The 21140-nt window shown below is 43.6% G+C and overlaps 1 protein-coding gene across 1 annotated transcript; it reads right to left on the bottom strand.

Moving 5' to 3' along the window:
• Window positions 1-15261: 15261 nt before the first annotated feature.
• On the bottom strand, window positions 15262-20691 carry LOC129851486 (calcium/calmodulin-dependent protein kinase II inhibitor 2-like). Its single transcript, XM_055918062.1, has 2 exons — window positions 19945-20691; window positions 15262-19285 (listed from the first exon to the last, which is right to left on the bottom strand). The coding sequence occupies exons 1-2, from the start codon at window positions 20105-20107 to the stop codon at window positions 19215-19217; spliced, it is 234 nt and encodes a 77-aa protein (XP_055774037.1). The 5' UTR covers window positions 20108-20691; the 3' UTR covers window positions 15262-19214.
• Between the last annotated feature and the right edge of the window lie 449 nt (window positions 20692-21140).

Genomic DNA, 21140 nt, shown 5'->3' with positions numbered 1-21140 from the left:
AGTGGTCTTGTTGTTTTCCCCAGTGTTATTCCCTATCTTCCTGCTCATCAGTGGTCCTGGTGTATTCCCCAGTGTTATTCCCTATCTTCCTGCTCATCAGTGGTCCTGGTGTTTTCCCCCAGTGTTATTCCCTATCTTCCTGCTCATCAGTGGTCCTGGTGTTTTCCCCCAGTGTTATTCCCTATCTTCCTGCTCATCAGGGGTCTTGTGGTTTTCCCCAGTGTTATTCCCTATCTTCCTGCTCATCAGTGGTCCTGGTGTTTTCCCCAGTGTTATTCCCTAACTTCCTGCTCATCAGTGGTCCTGGTGTTTCCCCCAGTGTTATTCCCTATCTTCCTGCTCATCAGTGGTCCTGGTGTTTTCCCCAGTGTTATTCCCTATCTTCCTGCTCATCAGTGGTCCTGGTGTTTCCCCCAGTGTTATTCCCTATCTTCCTGCTCATCAGTGGTCCTGGTGTTTTCCCCCAGTGTTATTCCCTATCTTCCTGCTCATCAGTGGTCCTGGTGTTTCCCCAGTGTTATTCTCTATCTTCCTGCTCATCAGTGGTCCTGGTGTTTCCCCCAGTGTTATCCCCTATCTTCCTGCTCATCAGTGGTCTTGTTGTTTTCCCCAGTGTTATTCCCTATCTTCCTGCTCATCAGTGGTCCTGGTGTTCCCCCCAGTGTTATTCCCTATTTTCCTGCTCATCAGTGGTCCTGGTGTTCCCCCCAGTGTTATTCCCTATCTTCCTGCTCATCAGTGGTCTTGTTGTTTTCCCAAGCACTGGCACTATACCTGACAATATGACGGGGGAACCCACCCCGACACACAGACACCAATACACTATATATACAAATGTATGTGGACACCCCTTCAAGCCACACCCTTTGCTGACAGGTGTTTAAAATCGAGCACACAGCCATGCAATCTCCATAGACAAACATTGGCAGTAGAATGGCCTTACTGAAGAGCTCAGTGACTTTCAACGTGGCACCGTCATAGGACCCCACCTTTCCAACAGGTCAGTTTGTAAAATTTCTGCCCTGCTAGAGCTGCCCCGGTCAACTGTAAGTGCTGTTATTGTGAAGTGGAAATGTCTAGGAGCAACAATGGCTCAGCTTCAAAGTGGTAGGAACAACAATGGCTCAGCTTCAAAGTGGTTGGACTCTGGAGCAGTGGAAATGCGTTCTCTTAAGTGATGAATCATGCTTTACCATCTGACAGTCCGACAGTGTAACGCTCATCTTCCTCCTCGTCTGAGGAGGAGCAAGGATCGGACCAAAGCGCAGCATAGAAACAAATATGTTTAGCATAGAAACAAATAACATAGACTGCCCACCCCAACTCACGTCCCTGACCATACTAAATAAAGACAAAACAAGGGAAATAAGGTCAGGAACGTGACAGACGGACGAATCTGGGTTTGGCGGATGCCAGGAGATCGCTACCTGCCCCAATGCATAGTGCCAACTGTAAAGCTTGGTGGAGGAGGAATAATGGTCTGGGGCTGTTTTTCATGGTTCGGGCCCCTTAGTTCCAGTGATGTTAAATCTTAACGCTACAGTATACAATGACATTCTAGACTATTCTGTGCTTCCAACTTTGTAGCAACAGTTTGTGGAAGGCCCTTTCCTGTTTCAGCATGACAATGCCCCCATGCACAAAGCAAGGTCCGTACATAAATGGTTTGTTGATATGGAAGAACTTGACTGGCCTGCACAGAGCCCTGACCTCAATCCCATGGAACACCTCTGGGATGAATTGGAACGGCGACTCCGATCTCACTAATGCTCTTGTGGCTGAATGGAGCAGGTCCCTGCAGCAATGTTCCAACATCTAGTGAAAGCCTTTCCAGAAGAGTGGAAGCTGTTATAGCAGCAAAGGGGGGACCTACTCCATATTAAAGCCCATGATTTTGGAATGAGATGTTCGACGAGCAGGTGTCCACATACTTTCAGTCATGTAGTGTATAAACATTCAGATTCAGAAAACTTTAATGTCCTCAAAGAGGCAATTCATCTTGCAGCAGTCATAAAACATATCACATATAAAAAATGTTAAATAAATAGTACAGGATATTTTAAACAAATAGGCAGGTTAAGTACAATTTCATAGTGCAAATGCTAAGTGCGATGCTAAGTTGCGGAATTGCATTCAGAATAAAGAGTACTTGGCCCTATTTTTTTTAACCTTAGGTACTCTGTACCTGCATCCAGAGAATCAAATGCAAATGTACTTCCTGTCCTGGGTCATTTGCATACCACACACATACACAGAGGATCAGACTGCATCACACCAAGACCATTTACATGCTAAGCCCATGACAAAGGATCAGACTGCATCACACCAAGCCCATTTACATGCTAAACACATGACAGAGGATCAGACTGCATCACACCAAGCCCATTTACATGCTAAACCCATGACAGAGGATCAGACTGCATCACACCAAACCATTTACATGCTAAACACATGACAGAGGATCAGACTGCATCACACCAAACCATTTACATGCTTAACCCATGACAGAGGATCAGACTGCATCACACCAAGCCCATTTACATGCTAAACACATGACAGAGGATCAGACTGCATCACACCAAGCCCATTTACATGCTAAACACATGACAGAGGATCAGACTGCATCACACCAACCCATTTACATGCTAAGCCGATGACATAGGGAGGACTGTGTGTTCACTCTCACTCAGGTTGTACCCAAACCCACTGCTGTACTGTCCTGTCCCTGGGGGTGGTGCAGAGTGGGAAAACCCAGCTGCTGCTTCAGATGGCAATACTACAAAGCAGGATCAATGAGTAAGCCAGCTAACTTGCCTTAATCTTCTGAAGTAAGTTTTTCAGAAAGATAAGCTTGAAATTGTCATGGTGTAATTGACCCAACAACCAAAAACACATAACTAAGTTTAGCTTTCTTATTGAACCAGAAAATCAGTAGTTATTTCTGGTTGTTTATCAAAGTTAACTGGCTAACTCATTGATCCTGCTTTGTAGTAAATCCGTCAGGGCCGCCTTCAGAGAGTTTTCTACCGCGTGGTTATCACTCAGGCTATGCCTAAACCCATGTTGTTCTTCATGTAGGGTCTTTCCTTGGGGTAGGGGATTCCTTGTGGCTCAGGGTTACAGAGGGTTTTACTCTCATCCAGACTGTACCCACAAACCCACTGCTGTATGCAGTGTGGCCTCTCCTCTTCTGAGGTTGAGGAACCCTGGTACCTAAACACTGCAGTCAGAGTGTGTTTCCACAGCGCTGCTAACCCCCAGAGGATAGAGGCCCACAGTGGACACCTCCTAATACCCATAAAACCTAGCGGTCAAACACTGGAAATGGTTCCAATCGTTCTTTTTTTCACCATCAATTTTCTTCCATATGGGAAACCCACTTCAAACAAGGTTTGTGTTTCATGTAGGCTTTCCCCGGCGTGACGTTTTGATAACCGTGTAAATCTCTCTCGGACAAGGTGACTTTTATCAATATATTTGGCTCCATTTACTCTCAGATTCAAAAAATGCAAATTAACATCAAAGTAGACATCATCCAAAACTACAAATCCCTGCAGGCTCCTAGCAACTAGCTACATCGATCCAAAACTACAAATCCCTGCAGGCTCCTAGCAACATTGATCCAAAACTACAAATCCCTGCAGGCTCCTAGCAACTAGCTACATTGATCCAAAACAAAATATCACTATATTGAACTTTTGCATTTATTGTTCCATATTTTCTTTAACTAATAATAATATTTGTCTTATTTATGCATTTGGTTTTGTGTCTTGTACAGAATACTATCCTAGTAGCAGTCAGACATATATAATGTGACATGAAAACTAGGCTTGTTTTTTTTGCAAAGAAGTTATATAGCTAGCTAGCTACCTAGCTGATTATTAGCAACATACCCTTATTTGACCAGATCCTCTTCTCCTTCCGCCGGTGGTCTATATTTAATCCCTTGTAATTTCTGCCAACTATATGAACGAGGTGAAATCTATTTAAATTCATGGTGTCAGAATGCACTGCTGTATTAAAGCAATTCAGAACTAACTTGTTGACATGTTCTGTTAAACCAGATTAACTCATTGCAGAATGAATTAAGCATATTTATTTGACAAGAACGCACCTAGTCACCCATCAATCACGTCAAACACCTGAACTCCAACAATGACATTGTTTTAAAGAAATCAAAATACTAAACAATACATACATATGCGTTTTATACGTAACATACAAAACATTAAGAACACCTGCTCTTTCCATGACAGACTGACCAGGTGAATCCAGGTGAAAGCTAGGATCCCTTATTGATGTCACTTGTTAAATCCACTTCAATCAGTGTAGATGAAGGTGAGGAGACAGGTTAAAGAAGGATTTTTAAGCCTTGAGAAAATTGAGACTTGGATTGTGTACCGTATGTGTGCCATTCAGAGTGTGAATGGGCAAGACAAAATATTGAAGCACCTTTGAACTTGGCATGGTAGTAGGTGGCAGGTGTACCGGTTTGTGTCAAGAACTGCAACGCTGCTGGGTTTTTCACGCTTGTGTGTCAAGAATGGTCCACCACCCAAAGGACATTCAGCCAACTTGACACAAATGTGGGAAGCATTGGAGTCAACATGAGCCAGCATCCCTGTGGAACGCTTTCGACACCTTGTAGAGTCCATGCCTCGATGAATTGAGGCTGTTCTGAGGGCAGAAGAGGAGGGGTACAACTCAATATTAGGAAGGTATTCTTATTGTTTGATATACTCAGTGTATAAACATCTGACTTTAAAGATTAAATGGTTTATTCTCAATGTCACAAACCTGGGACATAAAGTACCACACAAACAATTATTATTACTATCCGAGAGCGCAGCGATTCTTCTGCTTTTCCATTTTAGGAATTAGACCAACACAAATAACACAACATTTAAAGCAGCATAATGAGATTTTTGGTGGGTGAGTTACAAATGGAGAAACAACTGGATTTGTAAGGTAGGTTTAATATAAAATACTAGGTTGACTCCTGCAGAATGAGAAGCACACTGAACAGACTCAAAACAAGGAAGCCATGTCTAAACACAGCTATACCAATACCCTTCTGGTCAATGTAACAGGTCCATGTAGCCATGTCTAAACACAGCTATATCATCACCCTTCTGGTCAATGTAACAGGTCCATGTAGCCATGTCTAAACACAGCTATATCATCACCCATCTGGTCAATGTAACAGGTCCATGTAGCCATGTCTAAACACAGCTATATCATCACCCTTCTGGTCAATGTAACAGGTCCATGTAGCCATGCCTAAACACAGCTATACCAATACCCTTCTGGTCAATGTAACAGGTCCATGTAGCCATGTCTAAACACAGCTATATCATCACCCTTCTGGTCAATGTAACAGGTCCATGTTGCTGCTGTCAATTGTGAGCAGCATATTTACCACTGCATTCAGTCTGAACCCCAGAATAAGCAGGAGGAACACACTATTACACAGGAGAAAAAAAGGTAGCAAAACCAGTTTAAAATGTGTTACTGAGTCTAGATGTTATCCAATCAGGAGAAGAATAAGTGAAGGAAGCAGGGAGAATGGGTGAAGGTAGGGTGGGTTTATAGAGATAAAATGGAGAGTTCCAAAGTGTCTGAAGTTGAGGGAACACGGGGCATAAAATGCATTGTGTGGATAAGCGGGTGGGTGCTGGTAAATGGGTGCTGGTGTACTGAAATAAACATTAAATGGGTGCTGCTATGCTGAAATAAACATTAAATGGGTGCTGCTATGCTGAAATAAACATTAAATGGGTGCTGCTATGCTGAAATAAACATGAAATGGGTGCTGCTATGCTGAAATAAACATGAAATGGGTGCTGGTGTACTGAAATAAACATTAAATGGGTGCTGCTATGCTGAAATAAACATTAAATGGGTGCTGCTATGCTGAAATAAACATTAAATGGGTGCTGCTATGCTGAAATAAACATTAAATGGGTGCTGGTGTACTGAAATAAACATGAAATGGGTGCTGCTATGCTGAAATAAACATTAAATGGGTGCTGGTGTACTGAAATAAACATTAAATGGGTGCTGCTATGCTGAAATAAACATTAAATGGGGTGCTGGTGTACTGAAATAAACATTAAATGGGTGCTGGTGTACTGAAATAAACATTAAATGGGTGCTGGTATGCTGAAATAAACATTAAATGGGTGCTGCTATGCTGAAATAAACATTAAATGGGTGCTGCTATGCTGAAATAAACATTAAATGGGTGCTGCTATGCTGAAATAAACATTAAATGGGTGCTGGTGTACTGAAATAAACATTAAATGGGTGCTGCTATGCTGAAATAAACATTACATGGGTGCTGGTGTCATTAAAGATGAGTGACCACAACATTAAAGATGAGTGACCACAACATTAAAGATGAGTGACCACAACATTAAAGATGAGTGATAACAGTATTTCCACATATTGAGCCATATGCAATACAACTTCAGCATTGAGGGCAGCATTTTGTTGACAACATGGTGGTTTCCTCTGTCCCCTGTGTGTGAATGATGGAAGAATCTTACCCCAGCTGTAAATCCAATTTTTATGTTTTTTTTAGGTATTTTTCTTAAAACTGCATTGTTGGTTAAGGTCTTGTCAGTAAGCATTTCACTGTAAGGTCTACTACACCTGTTGTATTCGGCACGTGTGACAAAATACATTTTGATTTGATTTGAGTGTGTGGTCACTTAGGCCTGCACATCAACCAGTACTGGGACCATTATGTAGACATGAGATGCTTACTCTCAAAATGCAGGAAGTTAACAAACTGTGGCTTAGATTGAATTCAAAGTTAACACAAATTATAAAACTAAGCAATACGATGCAGTAACCTACACATATGAAAGACCGTAGCACACAGGCCAGTACAATAACCTACACATGGAGAAGACCCTAAAGGCCTATGCAGTACCAACCAATACTACTCACCGACAGCCAGGGCAGGTGTGGACCTGTGCTGCCTCGGCTGCAGTCTTCTGGTCAGCAGCTACTCATTTCTTCTTCTTAGCAGCCACCGCCTTGACATCAGTCAACAAGTTCAACTTCAACTTGAGATTGGAGCATGCATTATGTAAGGGATAATCAACGAGGGGCTATGCGTTCTATGGAAAATAATCAACAACATGGTAGATGTGTTCCACGACGCGCTATTTATACCATGGCTATAATTTCACACATTTGCCGCTAGAAATGTGTTCGACATCCACTGAAGTAGCTAGCAATTTTGCTAGATAGCTACAGTAGTTGCCTTGGTAACAAAACAAACACACTTGCTTGTTTAGCTAATCAATACCCTGTAATCAATGGGTCCTGCATGCTGGGAACAGGGTGGAAAGCTCCAGATCTGAATGGCAGGAGTGTGTAGAAGCTTTCGTTCCAGCTCATTACCTGATTACAAATCATAGCCTATCGCTGTGATTCGTTATGTTGATTGTTTAAGTCAGGTGTTAGGGCTGGACCGGGACAATAACCTTCACACACTGCTGGTCTTCAGGACTTCCTGCAATGACTGAAAGACCAACGCAGGAGAATAGTGTTCCAGGTTGAAACAGCTTGCCTAGTTGAGAGGTGAAGAGACTCAGACACACCAATTGGTTCTGGAATAGACAAGGTGCAAATAACATGACAGTAATTTTACCTAAAAAAACAAATGTGTGAATCCCAATTCATTTAAAACCCAACATAGCAGGTAGGACTAAATACAGTTACATAACCGTATTTACTAGCTATACTAATGATCTGCTGTTCAGAGGGTAACAGCAAAAAGATCAGTGTCTTCCCGCAGTAAAGTAAGCACACTGTTGACTCAAGAGAGGAGGCTAATCAGTCCATCTCCGAAACCTCTCGAAAAGCCAGACCAAAAGAATACAGCAAGCCAGGATCGCTACAAAGTCAAGTAGTTACTTGAAGTAGGCTACCCACAGACACAAACAAACTGTAAAAACTATTGTTAGCTAAATCCGGAGAAATTACGGACCATGTAAAAAACTGTTAGTCACTAAATCCGTCTAAAAGGACCAGTAAAAACAGTTGGTATGGCCTCACCTGTCTGAGTGGTCGGCTGTGAATGCCCTCACCCGCTATATACAGTTGAAGTCGTAAGTTTACATACAAGTTTACATACAGTAACAGTGATACAGTAGAACAAAAAACTGAAACTTATCAAAGTAACATTTAAACTCAGTTTTTCACAATTCCTGACATTTAATTCTAGTAAAATTCCCTGTCTTAGGTCAGTTAGGATCACCACTTTATTTTAAGAATGTGAAATGTCAGAATAATAGTAGAGAGAATTAATTATTTCAGCTTTCATCACATTGCCAGAGGGTCAGAAGTCTACATACACTCAATTAGTATTTGGTAGCATTGCCTTTCAATTGTTTAACTTGGGTCAAACGTTTCAGGTAGCCTTCCACAAGCTTCCCACAATAATTTGGGTGAATTTTGGCCCATTCCTCCTGACAGAGCTGGTGTAACTGAGTCAGGTTTGTAGGCCTCCTTGCTTGCACATGCTTTTTCAGTTCTGCCCACACATTTTCTATAGGATTGAGGTCAGGGCTTTGTGATTGCCACTCCAATACCTTCACTTTGTTGTCCTTAAGCCATTTTGCCACAACTTTGGAAGTATGCTTGGGGTCATTGTCCATTTGGAAAACACATTTGCGAACAAGCTTTAACTTCCTGACTGATGTTTTGAGACGTTGCTTCAAAATATCCACGTAATTTTCCTCCCTCATGATGCCATCTATTTTGTGAAGTGCACCAGTCCCTCCTGCAGCAAAACACCCCCACAACATGATGCTGCCACCCCCATGCTTCACGGTTGGGATGGTGTTCTTCGGCTTGCAAGCCTCCCCCTTTCCCCCCCAAACATAACAATGGTCATTACTGTAATAGCTTTCTTCCTGGGATGAAGGAGAGGACCAAAATGCAGCGCAGTTAGTGTTCAACATGTTTAATAAAGAATGACAATAACGTGAACACTATATAAACTACAAAATAACAAACGTGAAAACCGAGACAGTCCTATCTGGTGCAGAACACAAACACAGAGACAGGAAACAACCACCCACAATCCCCAACACAAAACAAGCCACCTATATATGATTCTCAATCAGGGACAACGATTGACAGCTGTCTCTGATTGAAAACCATATTAGGCTGAACACAGAAACAGACAAACTAGACACACAACATAGAATTCCCACCCAGCTCACGTCCTGACCAACACTAAACAAGCAAAACACATAAGAACTCTGGTCAGGATGTTACAATTACGGCCAAACAGTTCTATTTTTGTTTCATCAAACCTGAGGACATTTCTCCAAAAATTACTATGTTTGTCCCCATGTGCAGTTGCACACCGTAGTCTGTTTTTTCATGGTGGTTTTGGAGCAGTGGCTTCTTCCTTGCTCAGTGGCTTTTCAGGTTATGTCGATATAGGACTCATTCTACTGTGGTTATAGATACTTTTGTACCTGTTTCCTCCAGCATCTTCACAAGGTCCTTTGCTGTTGTTCTGGGATTGATTTGCACTTTTCGCATCAAAGTGCGTTGATCTCTAGGAGACAGAACGCATCTCCTTCCTGAGCAGTATGACGGCTGCGTGGTCCCATGGTGTTTACACTTGCGTACTATTGTTTGTACAGATGAACGGGGTACCTTCAGGCGTTTGGAAATTGCTCCTAAGGATGAACCAGACTTCTGGAGGTCTACAATTTGTTTTCTGAGGTCTTGGCTGATTTCTTTTGATTTTCTCATGATGTCAAGCAAGGAGGCACTGAGTTTGAAGGTAGGCCTTGAAATACATCCACAGGTACAACTCCAAATGACTCAAATTATGTCAATTAACCTATCAGAAGCTTCTAAAGCCATGACATAATTTTCTGTAATTTTCCAAGATGTTTAAAGGCACAGTCAACTTAGTGTATGTAAACTTCTGACTCACTGGAATTGTGATACAGTGAAATAATCTGTCTGTAAAAAATAGTTGGAAAAATTACTTGTATCATGCACAAAGTAGATGTCCTAACCGACTTGCCAAAACTATAGTTTGTTAACAAGAAATTTGTAGAGTGGTTGAAAAACGGGTTTTAATGACTCCAACCTAAGTGTATGTAAACTTCTGACTTCAACTGTACTTCTAAGTGACTGGTTTGGTTCTGTCCTCTAGAGTGCTGTGCGGTTAGAACATGATGTTGAGGCCCATCACTCTTGATAGTCACCATCACACACAGACAGCTGTTTCCATTTGAAGATGTTCATATGATTCTGGTAATGCGGATGACTTTGAATGTTACTGTTGTGGTTCTATAAGACAAAGATATGAACACATGTAAACAGTATTAGTTAAGGGTTATAACTATGCAATGTACATATATGTACATGAATAAATGGCATTACAGTTATAACATGTCTATAAAGGTCTATAAACACGGCATCAGTATAAACATACACTTAAACATTCACTTCTTGGAGAGAGAGAAAAACGAATTACTTGGATTGACAAAAGGTAAAGATTTATGGCACCTTCTCTCTCCAGCCTTGTGTGAGAATGGAAGACTACTATGGAAAACTATGGAAAACGCTGTGGTAGCGTGTTCATGCAAAAGACTAAGTTTACCAATACAACATTTAAACCACTTCTGTAAAAGTACTGGTGCAGCCAATGCAACAATAACACTGATGGTAGTACGGTATAATACAACATACGATAAACAATAGGCAAAGTAGCATTGGTAACTCTTAACATTGAAGAATAGTAACAGTGATACAGTAGAACAAATGGATGAAACTTATCAAAGTATCAGGAAGTAATTAGTGGTAATTACCTATTATTACACAGCGTGTAAAAACCTCAGTAAACCCCACCCTGCAACTTACATTTTGATGCAGGCACAACATTCAGACATTCATGTTACTGTTGAAAAATAAAAAGTCCTCCGAAACATGTGTTCTCCCTTCCGACTACTAAAACACTCTGACCTGAGTGGGCGGGTACAGCATCCAGATGCGCATTTCCAAGCGTTCTGATTGGTTGCGAATGGCAGGGCTCTGATGGGTGAGGGATAACTAAGGTAGGCTGAGCAGCCAAACTAACGGGACTTAAGGGAAACTGAAGGGACTGTGAGGGGAAGTTCGGTAGAGAGGAGAGGAGCGGGAAGGCCTTTTTTATACAAACATTATTAAGAATGCCTAGCTTCACCATCTAAGTTAGCTAGCTAGTTGAAAGCAAAGAAAGCTAAACCCGTTTTTATTAATTTCTTATGCGTTTAAATGGTTAGACAAATAGACGGCTAATGTAGCCATCTAGCCAGACTAATGTTGCTAACTAGCTAACCACTAGCTGGCCAAATAACACTGTGTCAATTTAAAACCTGCCCAAGACAGTTCTCAGAATTGGCAATTTAAACAAATGTAGCCAATTTATGAATGACTAAATGTAGCAATTTAACGTGAGATATGTTGATAAAAGGTGAGGTGCACAGGTGAGCGAGTCGGTCAAGGATCGACTCAGACGAGGAGTTAAAGTTTAACAATCAGCAGTTTATTCAGAGTAAATATATTTGGTACTACGCATGCGGGCTCCGTCTAAGAACTCCGAGTGAGCTAAAAGAAGAGAGCCCCTAAAACAGGTTGATTACAGATTATATACAGTACAGAAAGTAGGTTGATTCTTTGAAGTCCTGGTCCTCTGGTTGGCTCTGGTCCGGGCGTAGTCCATGCTTATTGGTCCACCATTGTTGTTGAAGAATGTCCCTTGCTTAATGTCTGTTTTGAATTTCCCAACTGCAGTGGGTGCACAATGTTGATAAGCTTAGGATCCCTAGAAGCTCTATTAGGTATTAATGCGGTGTGTGTGGTTCTCTGTGTTTGAGTGTGAATGTGCGTGGGTGGTGTGTGTGTGTGTGTGTGTCTTCCAGCCATCAGCAGATATGTCATCACAAAATGAAGTCCCTTAGACCTCTGCGGTTGACCCAGTTCCTGTTTTCTTGGCTGTATGTGGAAACATTAGTATGGCATGCCAGAAGCAGGTTGTGCAACATACTGCAAACACACTAGTAATATAAGTTCATTTGCTATGCATTTTTGTTACTATAAGCTAATGCATAGATATAAAGGCCTATCTTGGCTTCAAGCATATATGAGCATAAAAGTTTTTCTTACAGATAGTTCATCCAGATTTTTACCTTTGCCTCGATTTGGCAGTCTCGTCCAGATCCTCATGACCCTGGTGAGTGACGTGAAGCTTGAGACAGGTATTTGTAGTTCTGTATGATAGCCACATTAACAGCTAATTTGCATTTCATTTGTGGGGGGGGGGGGGGGGGGATAAATACAGGTGAATAAGTCACCTTGTCCGAGAGAGATTTACACAGTTATCAAAACGTCATGCCAGGGTAAGCCTACACGAAACACATCCCTTATTTTAAGTGGAAAATTACGATTGGAACCATTTCTGTGTTGGAACGCTAGGTTTTATGGGTATTATGACTCATACTGTGGCTCTCTATAGCCAAGGGCAATATCTACCCCATGTTCACCTTGTGATTTACACCCAGGTTCTGCCCCTAACCCACTGCTGCATGTATAGCCTCTCCTGGGGATGGTGTGGGGATGATGTGGGGATGGGGGCAGCCTAGTGCCTCAGGTGTTTCCAAACTGCTGCTACTGTAACTCCCAGAGGAGGAGAGGAAAGCCCAGGGTCCATCCCATCCTCAGGTCCTCCTGTGGAAAAACACCCAGAATGCATCTCTCTCTGTGTGTAGTAGCAAATAACTGAAGTTGGTATTTTCCCTGAGTGAGACAGATGACTGTGTGTGTGTGTGTGTGTGTGTGTGTGTGTGTGTGTGTGTGTGTGTGTGTGTGTGTGTGTGTGTGTGTGTGTGTTTGTTAGAGGTCTTGGTTGGTGAGATTCCCCTGTCGGTCACAGTGACCTCTCAACCTGTCACAGCTTATGTAACCCTCAACAGCCCAGCCACTGCACTCCACACGTTCATTTTATTCCAATCATTTGTAATGTGTGTGTGTGTGTGTTTGTGCATTGTGTGTGTACGTAATCTGTGTGTGTGTGCATGTGTGTCTGTGTGTGCCAGTCCGTCAGTCAGTCCGTCAGTCAGTCCGTACTCCGCTGCATGGAGGAAGAGTCTGGAGATTCTTCTCAGTGAAACAACTCTCCATCTTCCTGCCGCGGCAGCAGGCAAGGTGCACACGTTGTCATGGCAGCGAGCCCAGGCAGGCAGCCTCTTTCATGTCTGTCAAGACTGGCTAGAGAGACAGAGAGAGACAGAGAGAGAGAGAGAGAGAGAGAGAGAGAGAGAGAGACAGATAGAGAGAGAGCGACAGAGAGAGACAGAGAGAGCGAGAGAGACCTAAAGTAGGGGGAACCAGCTATCTAATGGTGTGGCAAGTAGTTTGAGTTGGCACAAATGTGTGTGCGTGTGTGTGTGTATGTGTGTGAACTGTGTGTCTTTGTGTGAGTGCATGCAAATGTGTATGTTTTTCAGTGTGCATATGTGCATACATCTGTGTGTGTATGTGCGTTCACACCCGTGTGTGTGTGTGTGTGTGTGTGTGTGTGTGTGTGTGTGTGTGTGTGTGTGTGTGTGTGTGTGTGTGTGTGTGTGTGTGTGTGTGTGTGTGTGTGTGTGTGTGTGTGTGTGTGTGTGTGTGTGTGTGTGTGTTCCTTACTACTATATCTCAGTGGACCAGACTCGGGCTCAGCTTGGACAGTGAGGCTGTTGATTTGCTGACAGAGAGCCTGCCTGGTCACAGAACATGAATCATTTAGTCACCAGAGCAGCCCTGGAAATGTCACGTCTCATCACGACGCACCATGCCTCAGTGCCCCAGTAGCTTCACTGTTTACATTACAGCAACCTGAGTTAAGAGGAAGAAGACTTGAGTAAAGAGATAAACTGAGATTTGTTGCATCAGGGTTGTTGTTCCTGCAGGATCGGGGGGATACTGACACTATCAAGGCCCAACCCAGTGACTGTGCTGAGAGAAAATACATAACATATCAAAGCTTAATTTAAGGAATCAAGAGATTGATTCCTCTAGTCTCTTGATTCTTCTAGTCTCTTGATTCCTCTAGTCTCTTGATTCCTCTAGTCTCATGATTCCTCTGTTCTCTTGATTCCTCTAGTCTCTTGATTTTTCTAGTCTCTTGATTTTTCTAGTCTCTTGATTCCTCTAGTCTCTTGATTCCTCTAGTCTCTTGATTTTTCTAGTCTCTTGATTCCTCTAGTCTCTTGATTCCTCTAGTCTCTTGATTCTTCTAGTCTCTTGATTCCTCTTGATTTTTCTAGTCTCTTGATTCCTCTAATCTCTTGATTCCTCTAGTCTCTTGATTCCTCTAGTCTCTTGATTTTTCTAGTCTCTTGATTTCTCTAGTCTCTTGATTTTTCTAGTCTCTTGATTTCTCTAGTCTCTTTATTCCTCTAGTCTCTTGATTCCTCTTGATTTTTCTAGTCTCTTGATTCCTCTAATCTCTTGATTCCTCTAGTCTCTTGATTTTTCTAGTCTCTTGATTCCTCTAGTCTCTTGATTCCTCTAGTCTCTTGATTTTTCTAGTCTCTTGATTCCTCTAGTCTTTTGATTCCTCTAGTCTCTTGATTCCTCTAGTCTCTTGATTTTTCTAGTCTCTTGATTCCTCTAGTCACTTGATTTTTCTAGTCTCTTGATTTCTCTAGTCTCTTGATTTTTCTAGTCTCTTGATTCCTCTTGATTTCTCTAGTCTCTTGATTCCTCTAGTCTCTTGATTCCTCTAGTCTCTTGATTCCTCTAGTTAAGCTTATTGAAATCAGTTTTGAAGTCAAACTGTGGCCTGATTCTATTATTTTCTTGGTCACCCAGTTCCTGTCAATCCAATTTCCTTCCTTATCTGAGTTTTACCCTAACTGACCCGACTTCTAAAAAATGCTGACTTGACCTTGACTGTCAGATGGGGAACTAACAGTCTGAAAGACATCGTAAGCAAAATGTATTTTGTGGTGCTTCCATTCCTCTAGGACCAGGTTTCAAGAACAAGATTAAGACTGCTCCTGAATTTAAAATGATTCTGAATAGGCATTTTAGTCCAGGACTAGACTTAATCTGAGCTGAGAAAAACAAGTTTGACTTGAAAGCATATTTCTGTGTTGTGTAAGCAGAGTCTTTCCAATAAAGCAGCCCCATTTAGAAAGTAACAAAACATAGAATTATCCAACATACATCACAACAAACACTGAACACTTCTTAATTAACTTCTTCAGAATCTTTATTACAAGATATTAGGCTACAGTACAAATCAGTAAGATCATAGTACAGTACAGTACAGAACAAGTTATGTAGTATTAAGAGGGTTCTGGAGGTTAGTCATTCAAAGCTGTGTACCAGGTGTTCCAGAATACACTAAGATCATCTTTAGAACGTTGCCATGCATCAATCCATTTCTGCCATGCATCAATCCATTTCTGCCATGCATCAACCCATTTCTGCCATGCATCAATCCATTTCTGCCATGCATCAATCCATTTCTGCCATGCATGCGTTGGTAAATTCAGTGGTAAGAAATAGCCCTGAACAATGGCAACAACCGAAGAAGAACAAAATGTCTACAGTTATAACGTATAGAAAGCACAACATAAACAACCAAGTGGTCTGCTTATCCCTCATGATATTTGGCACACACGATAATGCGCAATGCGATATAAATAGTTTATCAATAGGGGAGGGTGTACAGTTATATTTAACAATCCAGACATAAGCCTCTTGGAACGTTACAAACATGTGATGTACAGTCCTGTATAATGTGTATAAATGACTCTATAGCTGCAAAAACTGATCAGGCGACATAAAAATTCATAAGAAGTAAAAAAGGAGAAATCGCTTTCATTCATTCTGTCATCGTAATTCTCTACATACAAAAGTGTCCCTCAGTCAGGCCTTGAGCACTGGAAAATACATATCCAAAGGGTCAGTAAATAAGGTATCTTTATACAGACACGTTAAGTTAGATCACAACAAACCATTTCACGCTTCTTTTCTCCTCTGTGCAACAAAACGCTAGCCTGATTCCCAGATCTGTTTGTGCTGTCTTGACAACTCTCTATCACTCGTTGTCACACCAAACATGACAATTCCATAAGGAGTTGACAAGACAGCAGGAACAGACTGGCGCCCAGGCTAACAGAACGTGGGGCTACCATTTCTTATTTACACGTTTCCTATATTATTTGTTTGCACTCGTCGTCATAAGAATCAAGAGCAGAAAGAATGGTTATGTAATATCGTACGGTTTGATTGATATAACAATGTGTGCTTTAGTTAAGTAGATCATTTATACTCTTCCTTCCCTGATTTCTGTGAAGGTTCGACAGCATCGTCTCTTTCTACCGCTGGAACCTTAGATTCATCCTCTTCCTCCTTCATCATCCTCTCCTGGTTACATGGTTTAGACGCTCCAAACATACTGTAAACACACCTGATTCTACTAATCACCTGCTACCCAGGACCTTGACTGGCTGAATCTGGTGTGTGAAAGACCCTTTCTACACGGCTACATTTGTTGGCTGCCTGCTTAGGAGTTTTGATTGTACGACCAATGGTTGACTAGTGTAAAAAAAGTGTAGGGCTGGAGCAAAAGCCTGCTGCTCACTCAGTAGCTCTACAGGTGGAGGGTTGGGCCATTCCTGTTTTAGAAGAGTTCTGTGGGCCTAAACCCTGGATGATAGAATTCACCTATTTCACCTGGGCCTCTGTCTCCACCTCTGTCTCTGTCTCCACCTCTGTCTCTGTCTCCACCTCTGTTTCCACCTCTGTCTCTGTCTCCACCTCTGTTTCCACCTCTGTCTCTGTCTCCACCTCTGTCTCTGTCTCCACCTCTGTCTCTGTCTCCACCTCTGTCTCTGTCTCCACCTCTGTCTCTGTCTCCACCTCTGTTTCCACCTCTGTCTCTGTCTCCACCTCTGTCTCTGTCTCCACCTCTGTCTCTGTCTCCACCTCTGTCTCTGTCTCTGTCTCTGTCTCCACCTCTGTCTCTGTCTCCACCTCTGTCTCTGTCTCCACCTCTGTCTCTGTCTCCACCTCTGTTTCCACCTCTGTCTCTGTCTCTGTCTCCACCTCTGTCGCCACCTCTGTCTCTGTCTTCACCTCTGTCTCCACCTCTGTCTCCACCTCTGTCTCTGTCTCCACCTCTGTCTCTGTCTCCACCTCTGTCTCTGTCTCTGTCGCAACCTCTGTCTCTGTCTCCACCTCTGTCTCTGTTTCCACCTCTGTCTCTGTCTCCACCTCTGTCTCTGTCTCCACCTCTGTCTCTGTCTCCACCTCTGTCTCCACCTCTGTCTCTGTCTCCACCTCTGTCGCCACCTCTGTCTCTGTCTCCACCTCTGTCTCTGTCTCCACCTCTGTCTCCACCTCTGTCGCCACCTCTGTCTCTGTCTCCACCTCTGTCTCTGTCTACACCTCTGTCTCCACCTCTGTCTCCATCTCCACCTCTGTCTCTGTCTCCACCTCTGTCTCCACCTCTGTCGCCACCTCTGTCTCTGTCTCCACCTCTGTCTCCACCTCTGTCGCCACCTCTGTCTCTGTCTCCACCTCTGTCGCTACCTCTGTCTCTGTCTCCACCTCTGTCTCTGTCTACACCTCTGTCTCTACCTCTGTCTCCACCTCTGTCGCCACCTCTTTCTCTGTCTCCACCTCTGTCGCTACCTCTGTCTCTGTCTCCACCTCTGTCTCTGTCTCCACCTCTGTCTCTGTCTCCACCTCTGTCTCTGTCTCCACCTCTGTCTCTGTCTCCACCTCTGTCTCCATCTCCGTCTCTGTCTCCACCTCCGTCTCTGTCTCCACCTCTGTCTCTGTCTCCACCTCTGTCTCTGTCTCCACCTCTGTCTCTGTCTCCACCTCTGTCTCTGTCTCCACCTCTGTCTCTGTCTCCACCTCTGTCTCTATCTCTGTCTCTCTCTCTCTGTCTCCGCCTCTGTCTTCATCTCTGTCTCTCTCTCTCTGTCTCCACCTCTGTCTCTGTCTCCACCTCTGTCTCCACCTCTGTCGCCACCTCTGTCTCTGTCTCCACCTCTGTCGCTACCTCTGTCTCTGTCTCCACCTCTGTCTCTGTCTACACCTCTGTCTCTACCTCTGTCTCCACCTCTGTCGCCACCTCTGTCGCCACCTCTTTCTCTGTCTCCACCTCTGTCGCTACCTCTGTCTCTGTCTCCACCTCTGTCTCTGTCTCCACCTCTGTCTCTGTCTCCACCTCTGTCTCTGTCTCCACCTCTGTCTCTGTCTCCACCTCTGTCTCCATCTCCGTCTCTGTCTCCACCTCCGTCTCTGTCTCCACCTCTGTCTCTGTCTCCACCTCTGTCTCTGTCTCCACCTCTGTCTCTGTCTCCACCTCTGTCTCTGTCTCCACCTCTGTCTCTGTCTCCACCTCTGTCTCTATCTCTGTCTCTCTCTCTCTGTCTCCGCCTCTGTCTTCATCTCTGTCTCTCTCTCTCTGTCTCCACCTCTGTCTCTGTCTCCACCTCTGTCTCTGTCTCCATCTCCGCCTCGGTCTTCATCTCTGTCTCTCTCTCTCTGTCTCCGCCTCTGTCTTCATCTCTCTCTCTGTCTCCGCCTCTGTCTTCATCTCTCTCTCTGTCTTCATCTCTCTCTCGGTCTCCGCCTCTGTTTACGCCACTCTCTGTCTCCGCCTCTCTCTTCATCTCTGTCTCTGTCACTGTCTTCATCTCTGTCTCCGCCCCTCTCTTTATCTTTGTCTCTGTCACTGTCTTCATCTCTGTCTTCGCCTCTGTCTTCATCTCTCTGTCTCCGCCTCTCTCTTTATCTCTGTCACTGTCTTCATCTCTGTCTTCATCTCTGCCTCTGTCTCGATCACTCTCTCTGTCTTCATCTCTCTGTCTGTCTCTGCCTCTGTGTCCATCACTCTCTCTGTCTCCACCTCTGTCTTCATCTCTCTGTCTGTCTCCATCACTCTCTCTGTCTCCGCCTCTGTCTTCATCTCTGTCTCTGTCTCCATCTCGGCTGCTTCCCCATCCTGCCAGTATAAGTCTCAGGAGATCATCACGAGGACTGGGAGAGAGAGGAGATGGGACTGGAAGTGCTTGCTGCCACATGGGGTAAAAGTGCTTATATACAGTGTCTTTGGATCAAAACTGCAAATATCAAATAGAAAATGAGAATCAATGTCCTTCCGGGGGGTGATGTGTTTAAGCCTCTGTCTGTGTTTTCTCTGTCCCGTTTTTTAGCGCCTCGTCAACGCCGTTCTCGTCCTCGACAACTGTGGAGAACATGGAAGAGATGAGGAGGAGGAAGGAGGGTTGGCACGTTATCACGTCTAAGAATCTAATATTTCATTGATATGAATGCATGGAACTCATGCACTAGGCTACAGCACGGAAGTAGAGAGAGCAAGATGGTGTGTGTGTGTGTGTGTGTGTGTGTGTGTGTGTGTGTGTGTGTGTGTGTGAGAGCATGTTTTGGAAGTGTTGCATGTGCTACGTTTATTTAATTGGTCATGCACGTCACACACACACACACATACACACACACACACACACACACACACACACAAGAATAAGAGACACATCCAGAAAATATTCTAGAATTCTCTAGAATCCCAGCATGCATGTTGGTTGGAACATCCAGTAGAACAGCTCGACAACACGTGTACCAACAGGCATTTAACAGTGCAAGCACTGCGCATCCAAACATGTGTTGCAATGCCAACAGAACTGTTAAAATCCATTGATCCCAAATCATAGTCATCAGAATACAGTCATGGAATGCGATAGCCAACTGTGCGTCACGGGGAGATGGTGAATAGATTCGACTTCCCATTGAATTGCACATACCATTATTTCCCATCCCACGATCTGAATATGAACATAGAAGACATCCCCATAACACAACTGATAATGCTTTGATGGTCATAGGTACCTCGTTTGCTTCTGCCTATCTGTCCAAGTTTGGGTGGGCGTTTTCCTCCCTGCGAACCGCTGAAGAAGTTGTTGGTGTCTTGGAGGCGACAGGTGAAGGAAAGGTGTCCCTCGTCATCCTCATTTCCATAATGACTCATTTTGTCTTGTAGTACTTCCGACATGTCCAACTGCGTCTCAATTATCAACCAAGGTGCACAAACGAAAACAAAATTAACCTCCGCTCGACGTCTACGTCCACTATGGTGGCGTTATAACTGCTTATGCACGCTTATAACGCAGGAGAAAAACAATGTAACGTTAACCAAGGCTACTATCTGGCTGCCCAGTCCTGCTGTCTGTTTACCTCGAAGGCACGTGTCTCGTCTGGTGCGCAACCAAACGCGATTGATCCAAATGGATTTTTTTTTAAAACGCTCAATTTCTACTTTCAGAAAGCTTCGGCAACATTATTCAAATGTTCCAGTGGGTTCTACTGTGCGTATTGTTCTGTAAACGCGGGGCGCATGGATATTGCCACCGTGGTACGCCTTCTAGCTAGAAGAACGGCTGGAGCGCCGCACGGAAAGTCTGAGGAATAAATGCAAATTGGGGAGCGCTGCAAAACACGGATCCCGCGGGCGGAGGGAGGGAGGGAGGGAGAGCAGAGAGAGAGAGAGAGGTAGAGCAGAGCAGGTGGTGCTGCAGACCACAGCCGATCCAGAACGGAGAAGATTCCAGTTTGGACCGACTGACTGATGGATGGACTGATGCTACATCCGTACGCCGTGATCTAGCTGGAATCGCAATCAAATTCAATCACATGTATTTATAAAGCCCTTCTTACATCAGCTGATGTCACAAAGTGCTGTACAGAAACCCAGCCTAAAACCCCAAACAACAAGCAATGCAGGTGTAGAAGCACGGTGGCTAGGAAAAACAATGACACTGGAATATGATTTTATTGTAGGCTATATGGTGAATATGGTCGACTGGAAGACAAAATATTGAGCTATACATTATTAATGCATTTTCATCGACGTATTAAATAGGCTAAGTAAGAAAGAAGATGATTCACATTTTGGAAATGTAAATTAACCATTGTCTTTTTAATCCAGAGAATTGTAGGCCTACTGAGATTTTTGGCTGATTTAAAATCGATGTTGAGCTGGTGTACTGTACAGGCCTTGTCACTGTATTTTTCCCACTAGTGTGTGA

This window comes from Salvelinus fontinalis, chromosome 3, assembly GCF_029448725.1.
Source record: "Salvelinus fontinalis isolate EN_2023a chromosome 3, ASM2944872v1, whole genome shotgun sequence".
NCBI lineage: Eukaryota > Metazoa > Chordata > Actinopteri > Salmoniformes > Salmonidae > Salvelinus > Salvelinus fontinalis.
Note: the sequence above shows the minus strand (reverse complement) of the source record. Positions and strands in the feature narration are given on the sequence as shown.